Raw genomic sequence first — 14,348 nt, 5'->3', positions numbered from 1 at the left:
ACGAGACAGGTTGGGGTTTTGGGGGCATAGTGATGCTAGAGGAACATGCAGTTGTCTCATCCAGTGCAGAGACAATTGGGTAGTACCGGCAGCTGGAGCCGAGATAAAAACTCTTGGCTTCAGTGCAGCCAGAAAGGTCACACGAGGACACCAGCATTAATGGCACAGTATTATAATACCAAAACTTCAGGACAGTTGTGATACTCCCTCCCATTCTTAGCCAACTTATTTCTATTTGTCCTTAATCTCATTCCTCTATACCCTGTTAATTTCCTTTCCTTTTAGCTCCTGGTCTCTTGTCTTCTGACACACTTACCCATGTTAGAGTTTCTCTCTCCAGTCTGTCACACATTCTCTTCCCACCTGTAGATCAGCCTTGTTTAAATTCTCATCGTTATTACCTTTCTATTTCGGTTTCCTAGGTGACTCTCAGGGGTAGCATTACAATCTCTTTGGGGAGAGGCTGTCCTGCTCTTTGAGGGACTCCAACCCAACTCTTGAGGGTACACCTGCCTTGAAAATAGAGGCTAAAGCTTCTAAAGCAGTCAGTGATCTGTCAGCTTCAGCTTACCTCTTTGTATGCACCAGTGCACTCATAGTAGTCACGAGAAGGCAGGCCGAGTCCAGGTTGATCAATCTGTAAAGTCAAATAAAAATTTAAAAGTGCATAAGGACAAAACGTTATAGCGTTGTACTATTCTTTGGCCAGTTATAGGTTGCTGATGCTTCACTCTTGCAAAATGAACTTCTGGCCAAAGGAGAGTTTCTCTCCCATCCTGTTGCCCTTGTTTAATTCTTTTCACTCTCCTTTTTTTTTTTTTTTTTTTTTTGTCTTCACTCTTTTTCTGTTGCTGAACAATGCATGATATGTGTAATCCGTGCTAAACGCTGGACGTACAGAAAACAAAACAGTCCCCCAACAAGCAAGAAAGTTACTCCACTTTGAAACTCTGATGTGCAGAGTAGTCAAGGATCTGTCCACCCATTTGCAAGAAAGATTACCTCGTCACTGCATCTGTAACAGCTGTGTCTCAGGAGTAGCTGGTGAAGACTCACCATACACAATCCTGTCTTCTCTGGACTTTCCATTTCCAGAGTTTCCATTTTTCATCTTACATTTACAGGCAGGACACTCTCGGCATGCTCCTTAAGCACATGTCCTCAGCCATTTTCCTATCTGTGCCAGCTGCCTGCAGGTCCTGTTACTACTTCGGCATCTGAATACCTTGTAAAAACACAACCCCCTTCTTTGTGGGCTCTCTGCCATTGGGACCATAGCCAGGCTCTCAGTGACAGAGCTTTCTGCCAGAATTACATGGAAGGAAAGTCATGCTTACTTATTTCCTTGCATGCATACATAAGTAGATCATATCTGTCTTCTGTCCAGCGTACACATAACCTGTGTGTGTATCTACACATGTCTCAGTTCTCCTCACCTTACTAACAGTGTATGAGTGCACAGAATAAAGATTATTAATCCTGGGAATGGACAATGAACGCACTGTCAGACTGATAATGGAAGTTTAAAAACTGCAGAGATTCACAAACTTACCTACAACTGACCGGTAAACTTCAAATCAATAATGTTGCTCCTGGCTAACATTTATGGCTGTGCTTTCTGGTTCTTTTGCTACACTTATATGATCAGCAAGGCTGTGCCACCCAGGTAGACTTACGTGAATGATATGTGTTGTGGAATTTTTATCGTCCGTGCCAACAAAAAAATTAATAAGGACTTTTTTCCCATATCTGGAGTTCAGCTCTGCAATAGCTGTCTCAGCTGTCCAAGCAGCACCTAGGCAAATGGAAGGTGTACTCAGTCTCTATTTTGGGTAAACAATGAAAAGTACAATCGTTTGGAAATTCTAATGGAGAAGGAAATAAACACTGATTATCTTACCATAGGAAGACTCCCAGTTATTTGTTGCTACAGGCCAGTCAGATATATTTGGCAGCAGTTTGATTAAAGGCATTCCACCCCTGCTATCAATGGTAGCTTTTGGAAAAAATAAAATGAATTAGCATGATATTTTAAAACATACCAATGGTATAGTATTATAATGTGTTCAGAATTCTGAACCCGAGATATCTTTTCTCCATCACCACAATAGGATTATGTTCTGATGTATGACTCTTCTTTAACTTTTAATTTTTAAAATATGTTTCAACCATGACTGCAAAACAACTTATGCAAATCTCTGGGAAGATGACATTTAAAAAATGTTATTTTGACTCTGCAAAGAGCTTGAAATAATAGCTTTAAAAATATTAACAATTTTATGGAAACTATAAAAACAAATTAGTAGCACTGCTGTTTTATTGCTCCTCATTCTAGCGACAGCATTTAGCTCAAATTATTGAAATAAATTATCTCTGTATCTTTAAAGAAACATGATATACTGGCTATTTTCCACCTCATGTCTGGTAATTTCTAATAAATAATTAATATTTAACTGAAAGGATTTGAGTTTAAATAACTGCAGCAAACTGGTAAGTCAAGAGTAATGTAATAGCACCTAAAACACCAAAGTAAGTAAAATAGGAGATACAGTACTAGTTTTACTATTGATGTTCTTATTTAACCCTCTAAAACTGGTATATTTTAGTTCTCACCAAGAATTTCTGAAAAATTCTGCTCAGATACTTTATGTATATAGCTATAACTGACTTTGAAAGATAGGTTTCTTGGATATCATTCTTTAGATTATATTTATTTATCATATGTGCACTAAATTCAGGAGGAACTTACTTTCATTTATGCACGAACTGTACAGAGTTTTTGCCTTCTGCACTGCTGTTATATCGTTACTTTTTGGTGTGTCGAGGACATCTGAAACACACAGCACATACATCTTAATATCTGATCTTTCTGGGAAAGATAAATGAAGGAACCATAGAGGACACCATCCTGATCACCAGAGGATGGAGGATCGGTGCTTTCATTCCATCTCAAATTCCAGGAAAGCTTTGCTATTTGAAAAATAGGGGGAAAAGCTCTAGAGATAACATGCTTTGAAATTATGTCAGCCTGTGATAATGTGTTGAGCATAAAGGTGTCAAGTAGATATTCTGTAGATCATCCCCTGTAAAACAGAAATGCCTTGACCTTTCAGTGATAGTTTTTAGATGACCAATCTGTTTGGTGAAGAGAACTGCTGTTGGGGCCCTAAGTGTATCAACAGGCTCCAACTGCACTGACCAGCAGCCCGAAAGGCTCATAGCATCAATGGTGGGTTGATCTGTTGGCTGAACCTGGTCGTTGTCACTGGACCTGATCTTCTCTTCTGGTTTGGGTCCTGTGGGACTCTGCTTCCTTTCTATGAGGCCTCTGTCCCTGCCTGACTTGCTGTCATGTTTAGCTTCTGACTTGCCTTCCCCTGTGGGGCAGCCCACTCTTGCCACTCCTTTACAACTGCTTTGTTCCACAGGAACCGAAGCCTCAGGAAGACTGTGACATTCACAAACTGCAAGCCTGGCAAAACCAAAGGCTATGCAAGTAGAGAAAGGATTTTGAGTCCATAGATTAGTTTGAAGAATCTTTCATGAGTATCAACTCAGTTATTTCTGTGACTTACTTTTGTCTGAAAAAGGTGACTGTGGATAATTTGACGGTATTGCAGTTTGTGGAAAAGGAAGTATTTGTAAGTTTATGATGTGATTCTTTATAAAAATGCTTGCCTGCTATTTAGGATGTAGCTGATGGAATACAGATATGCAGGACAGGGTTGCCAGAGAGCAATTTCCAGCATTTCAGCTGACTTGGGTACAGGCAGACCTCCTTCTTTGTCACCTAGCTTTGCTGCTATTGTTAGTTCATGGGGATAACGATACAGATTTCAGTTATAATATGCAGATGAGCACACAGAGTTCAGATATCAGAAAGGTCAGGTCTATTCAGCTCTGCTCCAGTGTCAGACACAACAGCATGACTTCCAAAGCATTCTCCAAGCAAACAGTTTGTGGTGGTTTTATCCTGAATTGAACGTAAAGAAACTGAAATATTTGGTAGTATTTTAAGCTTTGCTAGATAACCACATCTTCTTAGGATTACATGTAAGCCAAAGAAGAAACTTTATATAGTCCACAAACATAAACCCTACTGACCTTTTAAAACAACTTCTAGTTCATCTCTTAAAATGTCAAAGTTACTATAACGGGAGCTGGTTTCTGGAATGACGTTCTTCTTAAGCCATCCTCCACAGGCATATTGGTAAAAATCATTACAAGGCTCTGCAGTCGTGTCCATGTTCTCAATGATTCGGGCAGCTGTAATATAAGACAAATCAAGGCGTGAAGACTTTTTAGACAAAAGCAGTGAATATATATATATATATATATATATATTTATCTCTGAAGAGGAAAATAACAAGTAGTTTTCCTTTAGTTTAGAATAGGCTCATGTCTACTGTAATGCTCTAGACCAAGCTAGTCAGTAAACAAAAAATTACTATTCTTTTACTGCCCGTAACACATATACATTTCTATTGCCTGTGTTTACTGATGGGTAAACTGACTCTAATCTTGCTACTTATTGAGAGTGGTTACTTGGTTATAAGATGTTAAATTTACTGTCTTATACCTCTTTGTTTGAAATGTGGTGAAAAGAAAAATTAGAAGCACAAGACATATAGGTTAAGTATCCAGTGTGGTGTAACTTCAGTAATTATGTGTGATGCAGGCTTAGCTGAATCTAATCTATTTCAATAAAATAATGATTTTATTTATTTATTTATTTATTTTTTTACTGTTTAAATTCTTGTCAGGAAAGTTTTCCTATTAACAATTTGCTGAATCAACATCTGATTTTCTAGACCTATTCCACAGTTTTTCTAGAACCGACATTGTTTCTTGATGTCCCTCTTGACCCTATTAAAGTGGCTGGTCAAAGACTAACTGGTCAGTGACTGATTGTGACACAGGATTCCCTTTTTAAACCTGCCTTTCTTGATGACAGTTTCCCAGCTGCTGTTCATAAACTTACTGCGCTTTTTCTTTTTTGTCTACTTATTCCACCTAGCTTGTTTTCACCACTAGTATGCTAGCACTAAGGGAAGGAGAGATGCTAGGAGTCAAGCAACAGCTAGTGAGACATTGGATTTGCCAAAATACTGCATATCCTTCCCGTTTTTCAGACATTATTTTTAGTAAATGGTGAGGCTTGTGATTATAAGTGTTCATTCCTCCCACATGGGTGAGTCAAATATTTATAGTTATTTCTCCAGTATTTTCAATATTTTCCTTGTCTCTTATGCTGGTGGAAATGAGAGGTGTAGGCAGCCTGTAGTATTTATATTGACTGGCTTTTATTTTTCCCACCTGCTTTTCTTGGGATCTTCAGTTGGCTAAAGAAAGTTACATTTGAAGCCAACATCTGATGTAATTTTGTTATCAATGAAGCCTTGAAGCATATGCTTGGTGTCGACATGTGAATTGCCCCTTTGAAGGAGAAGTGGGACCACTTATGTTGGACAGAATCCTAAACATGCTCTAAGTTATTTATGAGTTGATACTTGTACCCAGGGGAGATTTCTGATAAGTTCAAGGCTGTACATTGAGACATTTTTGCCCTGTAAGTGGTTAAGTGTGAGACTGATGAATATTTTGTTTTTTAAAGTTAATACACAGTACACTTTTCCTTCGTCCTCAGTATTGCTCTGATGAATCAGTGTTTGGGTTGATTCCTATTCTCACTTCTTTATTTGACTTCCTAACTCTGACTGAATAATGTAGAGCCTTCTCAATTACTTTTAATGATTAATTTTATTGTAGTACTCATGACTGCCAGTTGTTGCTTTAACAGCTTACAAATAAAGTAATAAAAGCTGGCATAACAACCAGTGACCTGGGGAGGATATGGCAGAAACACTATGTGCTTATCTAGGTGAAATTTATGAGAGATCAGAATTCCCTATTCCCATCAGTCTGTGCTGTTTGAGCTCAGGAAGGTTAGCAGAGTGTCAGCATATTCAAAAAATGTTCAGATATACAAATTACAAGGTAACTTTAAATGCCACACTGCAATAGAACTTACAAACTTTGATAACGTTATCATGCAGTTACTCATATTCCACTCTGTATATAACCAATTGAATTTTCATTGCATTTTTTCTTCTGGTCATTTATTTGAAGCTCCTCTATTAAATGTACTATAAATTCTGTCAGTATCTTCACTTTATCCTTTTTCAGTAGCTTGTTCCTATTGCAAAATTTTGAAATACATTGGGGAAAAAAATCACAGTATTGGCCATTTCTGGTGTAAGGCATTACCATTTCACTTAATGCCTATACCTAATTGTATTTCCTGAAGGTTAATACTTCCTGCTTTCTATGTGTATTTAACTTGGCTGTCTGTTATCCTACATGGTCTGGAAGGAGATCCCAAATTAAACATGGAACAGAATCCTGATTTGAACTAGTATTACAGTTATGGATTCATCCCAGTAAGATTTAGCAGCAAAAAACACAGTTTATTTCTCTTTTTTACGGACTTTTTTTTTTTTTTTAACTAAAGTTGATTAATTTTGTTATTAAATGATACAGTTCTGAAAAACTTTTTGAACTCTGTTTTGAATTCTTTGAGCACTGAAAGCTTGAGCAGCCGCTAGGTAACCATTCTGGACGCCTGGTTCACAGCATTCTGATTCTGGAACCAAGAACTCACTCATTCTAGTGACCACCTAACTGAATTAGTCTTTTCTGTGAGTAATTCCTTATCAACATTCCCTTATAAAGAATTTAATGATCATATAGGTTTAGAGGAGGCCCAGCACTTCTATAGCAACTTCTGCCTTAAATGCATTATACCATGGTGGGACAGGGAAATCCTGGCTCAGTTAAATAATCCAATGCTTTAAAATTCAAGCTGGTCACTCCAAACTTTGCTTAGAGCTATGCATTCTAAATAATTTACACTCAGATGCAGTATTTGGAGTTGAATTACAGTTCTGTAATGGCTAACACATCTGAACATCATGTGGGGGCCTCCTTGTCCTAACTGCTTCCTTTGTTGTAAGCAAAACAAAGACATCATTGCTACAATAGTGTAACAGACCAGACAGATTTTTAGGTGCTTCTGGTAATTGACCCTTGCTAAGCATAAAAACACATCCTAATGCTGCAGATTATGATATGGTCAGAAGCATTCTATTTTGGCGTCATTGCTTTTGCATCTGTTTTTATCTTATTTTAGGTATAGCCCCACAGCTAAAACTTAAGTATATAGATTATAACTCATTGAATACACTGGTTGCCTCCCCAGAATCCTAAAGTAATCCTTAACAGCATTCCTTGGAGAGTCTGTTTCTACCTCTTGAACTGGCCTGACCCCAATGACTTTATAAGATCTGACAAATCACATCACATCTGTAGAAGAAATATGCTAAGAAAAAAATTTGGGTTAGCAGATCTCATGCCTCAATGTGCCATATTTGACTGCAGTTAGCTGGGAAAATTATGTGGTTATATACATGTATATGTATATATAAGTACGTAAATGTATATAAAGGGTATATATTTTCATTCTTACCTGATTTTATACAGTCTGATGTCTTGCAAATCCCATCTAAAAAAGGATACAATCGTACTTTTAATTTCTACTGAATGTCAATGTAATAAAAGCTTCTGTAATTTTTACTTCCATGGACAGTCACCTTAGAAATTGCATTTAACTGCAGTGTACAGTAAGATAAAGGACACCATATATTCAGAAAATGAATATTTATAGGATCAGGTTCTAAAAATACCATTACCTTCATCCCTTTAGGGTCACTCAGTGCTAGTCACCCATCATGCAGAATTTTTGTAGAAAGAAGAAAATGTTCTATCACTCAATTAGAGATGGTAAAAATATTATTTTTACAAAGAAAAAAAAAAAAAAGAATAAGTTTGGAGGAAAGATAGAACACATGCTGAAGAGAGTTGCAAAGTCAGTTTATATTTAGCAACTCCCAACAAAGACAAAAGCATTTTGAAGGAATTATACGAAAACTCTGAGGCATTCACTCTGAAGCCTTTTAAACAAAACAAAAGGTTCTCAGAACATAAAGATACTTCCTTCTGAGACTTCAGAAATACAACATTTTTTATTTTTCATTTCAAAATGGCATTTTGCCATTCCATAATTGGATGATACTATAATAAAGTTCAAATTTAAAATTATTAAGTACTTTAAAATGAAACAAAGCAATTCATTAGTGCTGTAATGAAACATTTTAATTTGACACAAAAAGGAATTCTGAGCTTCCTTGCATTGTCTTTTCCAAAAATTATCAGAATACTTCTGCCTGAACTATTTTCAAATATTTTGGTATGACCAGTGAATCACAAAACCTTTTTATATGACTGTACACATTAAGAATTTTTGCAGCAATAGCTTGCGAAAGGAAACAAATTGGATTTTTGTACATATACAGGAATATGGAGGAACCACTGTAGCTTGGTTTTCTTCAGAAGCATTGTATTTTGTATTTTTCTGCTTACTGAAGCATTAATTACAAACAGAAATATTGCTAAGACAGAACAAGCAGATGGTTTGTGTTTACCACAACTTTGCATGAACAAATTAACTTACAGAGTCCTAGTTGGAAAAACAGCAATTTTGTGTCAGTGCCCAGCAATAATGAGTGGGGATGCAGCTTTACATTTCATGTAATTGTGTCATATGGTTAATCACATATGGATGAGATACAATTATGGTGAAGCTGTTATTAATCATTTAATTTTATACAGTGGGCAAGGTACAGTCTTCTACTACCAGGCAAATACTTCTAAGCTGACCATTTAACATTTTTTCTTAATGGTTTCTGTCTAGCAGTTATATATACCACGCAACGTAGGCTTTCCTAATACAACATTTGAATATATTGAATATTCAGTATTTTTTACAATACGAACAGCTGAATTCTATCTGATAAAGCTCTTTTGCATAATTTCTTAAAGTACTTTTACATTAGTATGTATTTGTACATTGAAAGACACTTTAAGTGTACTCACCATCGTAAGTTGCATACAGAACTATCATTGTGATTGCTACAATAGCCAGCAGGATCACTACAACAGTTAGCCCTATTTCCAGGCCACTCCATCGCAGTTTCTTCTTTGGTTTTGGAGTATTCATTTCAGTTATATCCATCTGGCTTTCTGACTTGCCCATAACCTAGGGTCTGAAAAGGAAAAAGGAAAATTCTCTGGAGGACTTATGCTGAATCATAGGTCTTGAAATTGGCTCCTCAACTGCACAGTAACAAAGATGTTTCCTGGGTGAATTTTCACACTTGCACAGAGCTTATTTGTAACATTTCTAGTAAGTCATGAAACTAAAAATGACATCCTTTTGTCACACACAAACACACACACACGCGGTACGTACCATGCACTACTTGTCATTTATGGAGAACAGAAGAGCGGTGTTCCTTCACATGAAGAGGCCACCAAGCAGAGAGGGAAGGCCAACAAACCAAACCCTATTTTTAAACCTTACCCATGTAGTTTAATCTTGTATGATGGTACAGGAGTTCACAAGCAAGTAAAAGCAAGTCTCCCTGCTTGAATAAAAATTAACTTAATCTGCCAATTACTTATCTGCTGCCAAAGGTCAAAATATGCCATTGTGCTTCGCTGTCATCTTTTAAAACATCGTGTAAGCAATTCTTGACTACAGCTTTACAGCTGTCACTAAAAATAGCGAAAAATGAAAAAATGAAAACTCAGGCTCTGCTGGGAGCTTGTCACACTCACACTGAAGATAATGACTCTTTACAGTGATCTTGAAAGAAGTGCAACCCAGTCCTCTGGTTTGAGGTTAGAACACTGTAAGTTAGAGGTAACTGCGGTACGTACATGCAAAACCGGTGGGAGTGTGACCAGACTCATCCTCACTCGTGTAACGTGTATGCAGCCGTAGGTTTTAAGATTGCATTTCTGTCGCTCTTTAAGATCACCTGGCTACCTTTTGCAGCACTGCTGTTGTATAATTCTTTGCTCCCTCTCTTCGTGTACTCCCATTTGCTTAGGGCCAGGTCATTTTCTTTGCTGGCAGAGATCCGTATTGCTATACATACAGCAATGCTGTTGTTCTCAGTATCTCACGATGAAAACTTGACAGCTTCTATTTGCAGCATTTCCTGGAGATCCTCTTGTATTCCTCACACCCTTTTCCTCCCACTCTTTGTAAGCAGCAGTAACAGCAGTAAGGGAACCCCTCTCAGCTTCTGCATCCATCCAAGCTCAAGGCTTGTACTTCAATTATTTGAAGCTGTTTCAAGTTGTGTATTGCTGGTTTGGATTCATCTTTGTCTCTTCAAGCTGCTACAGTCTTTCAGATATCCAGTCTTTTCTTCTCAGCACCTTCTGTTTCTATCTGATTTCTCTTCCTCGGTTTCAAAGATCTCTTCCTCCCTTCTCATGCCCACCTCACAAGCTAGCTCCTCCTCTGCAATAACGTGTCACTGAAGTGTGTATGCTTATGAATAAATCAAAAATATTAAATAATTCAGTATCATGGACCTAAGTAAACAGAGACTTTGTGTTCCACGTGTTTATGCAATACCTGGTTCAGTGGATCCTTGGACACTATCACTCTAACACTGTTTATCTAAATGAACGAGAAAACATTTTATTGGAGTGTCTCATCTCCACCTCTGTCACTACTGCCTGGTGACATCAAGATGCGGGAAGTGACCAGCAGTGCCAGGATCAGGGGTCTTCTGTAGCTCTGGAGGCTGGCGTCCCGCAAGGTCTGCCCAGCCTCTCTCTGCCTTTCCACATCTACAGGCACCATTTCAGCCACTTGCACTTTCCTCATGGGCTTCTATTTTTCTCTTAAGAGTAGGTTTTTGGCCAAATCAGCAAATGGTTTCTTTAGACACGTGATTGAAATCCCACAGAACCATGCACAAGTGAGAGCTATGCACAGAAACTTGCCCTTCATTAACTGTGAGCTAGAAATTTGTAGGTAATGTAAAAACACGTTAACCATGATACCCATCTCACTTTGATCATATAAAGCAGCAGAAAATGTTATTTCTATTGACTGAGGGCTGACTGGTGCCCAGAACCCTCTGAATACTTGGAGCCTAATGTAAGAAGTGATGTTTGCCTTCTGCCTCTGAAAGTGTCTTTAAAGCGCTGAAAACACGGTTTATTAGGGCAGCAAGAACTCCTGTACCTTTCATGTGCTAATATGTTCCTTGCAGTCAGCTAAGTTTTTCCAAGTGAGCTAATCTTTCTGTTCCTGCAGGAGTGTTCCTCATGGTTAAAGGCATCCCACTGACTCAGTTTTACCTCTGGTTATTTAGAGAACTTATCCCGTCTGCATCAGGGACCACCAGGTAAAAGCTTCTTTCTGCGCTAATTGCAAGCACAGCAAAAGTGTAGGAATAATTTAAGGAGATCGAAGGTTAGGTATTATGGTTTTCTTACATTTCCCTTAGCGCTCCTGTGATTCCCTCTACCAGCTAAGGCTTAGATACAAGAGGCAGCCGAAATTACTCTGTCAGACCCTGGTCCAGGTCACACGGGGGATTAATTAGGCATCTTTTCCTTTGGGGACGCGCGCGTTTGAAGCTGAGCGGTGGCACACAGGGCTCTCAAGGGAGCCAAGCGAGCACATCCCCGACCCACCCGGCCCCTTTGTGCCCCCCAGGCTCCGAGGGGCGGCGGGCAGCCCTCGGGGCGCTGTGCCGCAGGGGATGGGGGCACGGCGGCCGCCGGGGGGCGCCCCGGGCCCGGCGGGAGGGGCCGCGGGCGGGGAGGGGCCGCCAGGTCCGTACCGCGGCCCCGGGGCTGCTGCCGGCCGGGGAGGCGAGCCCCGAGCCCCGCCGGGGGGCTCCGTGCTCCCACCGGGCCGGGCCGAGCCCCCCGCGGGGCGCCCGCTCCGCCCGCCCCGTCCCGCACTCACCGGGCGCCGCTCGGAGGGGTCCGGCCGCGGGGTCGCCACGGGCATCCCCGGGAGGCTGCGGCGGCGAGGGGAGCCCCGGGGCCGCGGTGGGCAGCGGAGGGGCGGCGGAGGTCCGGTTGAAGGCAGGCTCAGGCCGTCGGGGCTCCGGGCGGCCGGCGGCGGGGCTCAGCGCCCGGCTCGCCCGCGGGCAGCGGCGGGGACGCGGGGCTCCGGCATCGCCGGGACATCAAAGCCCGGGGGCGCTGCCCGCTGCCCGCCGCCCCGGAGCGGAGGAGCCGCGGTGTGGGGGCCGAGCGGGCTGTGCGGGTGACCGGGAGGCTCCTTCCTCTTCGCGCTCATAAGCACGCGGTGGGGCAGGAAACAAGCGAGCAGGCTCCCCCCCGCCCCGGCAGCACCGAGCCGAGCTCTTCACCTCGCCGAGCCTCCCCCGGGCGCGGCGGTGGAGCCGAGGGGGGGAAGGATGAAGGATGCGGCCGCGGGCGGGCGGCGCGACCCACGCGGCCCGGGACGGGGCTGCCCCATCGGCGGCCCGGGGGAGCCCCGGGGGAGCCCCCGCGGCGCCCCGCTGCCGGCCCCGGCCGCTGCCAGGGGGGAGGGCAGGGCGAGCGGCTGCACGGCCGCGGGGCTCGGTGCCTCTGCCAAGTTGCCGGCGGCACGTACCCTCCGCAGGATCCGAGGTCCTCGCTCACCCAAGGAATTCTGCTGCCGAGGGAGGCGGCTGCAACTCGGTGCCCGGAGAGGCAGCTCTGAGCTACCGTCAGATTTATCAGGCAGACGATATCAAAAGATAGCCGTTTCCTTCTTACTAAGTTTCGTGTGAATAGTTTCATTTTTACTAATGAGCAGGCAGACGCCAGAAGAAGCGGTGTGAGCTGCTGCCGCTCCTCTCGCTCGAACCAGATACCCTGCTCCCTTCTGCTGCCTTCCTAAAGGCATCTATACTGCCTCTAAGGCAGGAGCGGCAGCTGAAATTTCTGAAATCTTTTATCACCGGTTATACACGCTGCAACATCCACTGCCTGGGAGAAGCAACCTTCCCCTGCTCTTAGGAAAGTGGGAACTGAGAAGTGGCTTCTTGCTGGAACCACACCGTGAGTAATCCACAGAGCACATGCAATGAAGAGGGGAGGGCAACCAGGTACCAACAGAACAGGTAAAAATGGAGCACTTTTGTAAAATGAGCATATGAAGAAGGAACAAGAACGAAAAACAAAAAGGGTTTATTCCCTGAACAGAAAAGGCAATAGTAAGTACCCAGAGTAGGCAAGAGAAAAAGTCTAGAGAACAGAAACATTGCATTTTCTTACAGTTAAGAGTGGGGAAAATGCTGGTTTTATCATTTCCAGAATCAGTGTTTAAATTAATGTAAGCATCTCACCTGCAGCCTTTCCTGCATTAATTCTTGCAGAGTCCCACTCCAGTTACTCGAAGAAGCCATCTGCTCCTGCAGGTCAGTTCTGACATTACCTGCTGCCTTCAAGTCGCCCCGACACAACCAGTGCAAAATCTCACCAATCAATGCAAGGGCAGATGAGTCATTAAGGACTATTGTACGGCCCTAATTACAGCAAAGCTGGACAGGCAGAGGGTAATGTGTGTGGACAGACAACTAAAATGGCAACAAAAGGACTTCTTTCAGAATCTTTAGGTAAACCAAAAACCTGCCTTATTCACCACAAAGGGAGAGAAAAGGGAGACACTCGACTGGAAATCTTTTAATAGTCCAGTAGAGCTAGCATGCCTGACATATAGTGTGAGAGTTTCCGCTCCTGGAGAACCTCGTGCTTGGAAAAGCAGTCAGACATCGGTACATCTGAAGGCTAAAGGAGGTGTGACCTGTGATTCAAGTACTGCAATTGCCGTGTGGGCCTCCTTTGGGGAAAACTCCCACAAAGTAAATAGTGTAGTATCCTGTCTAAAACCCATTATCTATGCTCCCATGGACAACCAGAGTAAGAGGAAGCTTGTACTCGCAGACGATGTTGTAAGCCTACGATAGAGCTGGAAAATCTCTGGGTCAGCACAGCCACACCGCTCCTGCTGCAGGCTGGCCCTTCAGCTGCCCGCTGCTGACAGCTCCCTGCGAACGTGTGTGCTCCTTGGCTCGCGGGACTGTCCTCCTGCCACCCACCGAGGTGCTCCTCAGCTGCCTCGAGCGCTTTTGGTAGGTGGTGTACACACTGAGCTCCTTCTCCCAGTGACCTTCAGGCTCTGCCTGTGAGCAGCTTCTGCAAATTCCTAGCTGAGATCAGGAGTGTATGTGATTATTTTGTATGCCCTCTGAGTTTAGAGATAAGAGAAGATGTACAGCCTCGTTCTATTAATGGAAATACTCTGTGCATTGATAAGGTACACCCTCATGCCAAGATGAACCAAAGAGCACATCACAGCTTGCATTAATTACTGTCAAATTCTAAGTATTTTCTTTCTTCTTATTCAACTTTGTCATCTT

The 14,348-nt window shown here is 42.2% G+C and overlaps 1 protein-coding gene across 5 annotated transcripts in view; it reads right to left on the bottom strand.

Moving 5' to 3' along the window:
• MME (membrane metalloendopeptidase) overlaps positions 1 to 13,425 on the bottom strand; it is a 39,453-nt gene extending 26,028 nt beyond the window's left edge. Inside the window, exons 1-8 of one of the 5 annotated variants that reach the window (XM_021275193.4) lie at positions 13,275 to 13,425; positions 8,992 to 9,161; positions 7,526 to 7,561; positions 4,105 to 4,266; positions 2,750 to 2,830; positions 1,901 to 1,996; positions 1,677 to 1,795; positions 572 to 637 (exon numbers count right to left, since the gene is read on the bottom strand). In XM_021275193.4, the coding sequence (XP_021130868.3) occupies positions 572 to 637; positions 1,677 to 1,795; positions 1,901 to 1,996; positions 2,750 to 2,830; positions 4,105 to 4,266; positions 7,526 to 7,561; positions 8,992 to 9,151 (720 nt within the window). In that variant the 5' untranslated portion in view covers positions 9,152 to 9,161; positions 13,275 to 13,425. Of the gene's footprint in view, positions 1 to 571; positions 638 to 1,676; positions 1,796 to 1,900; positions 1,997 to 2,749; positions 2,831 to 4,104; positions 4,267 to 7,525; positions 7,562 to 8,991; positions 9,162 to 9,367; positions 9,538 to 9,837; positions 10,420 to 11,896; positions 12,358 to 12,556; positions 12,714 to 13,274 lie in introns of those variants that run through there. The other 4 variants (XM_005023675.6, XM_027464550.3, XM_013103509.5 and 1 more) reach the window with 4 other exon arrangements.
• Between the last annotated feature and the right edge of the window lie 923 nt (positions 13,426 to 14,348).

Source organism: Anas platyrhynchos, chromosome 9, assembly GCF_047663525.1.
Source record: "Anas platyrhynchos isolate ZD024472 breed Pekin duck chromosome 9, IASCAAS_PekinDuck_T2T, whole genome shotgun sequence".
NCBI classification, from domain to species: Eukaryota; Metazoa; Chordata; class Aves; order Anseriformes; family Anatidae; genus Anas; species Anas platyrhynchos.
This window is presented reverse-complemented; position numbering and strand designations above follow the sequence as displayed.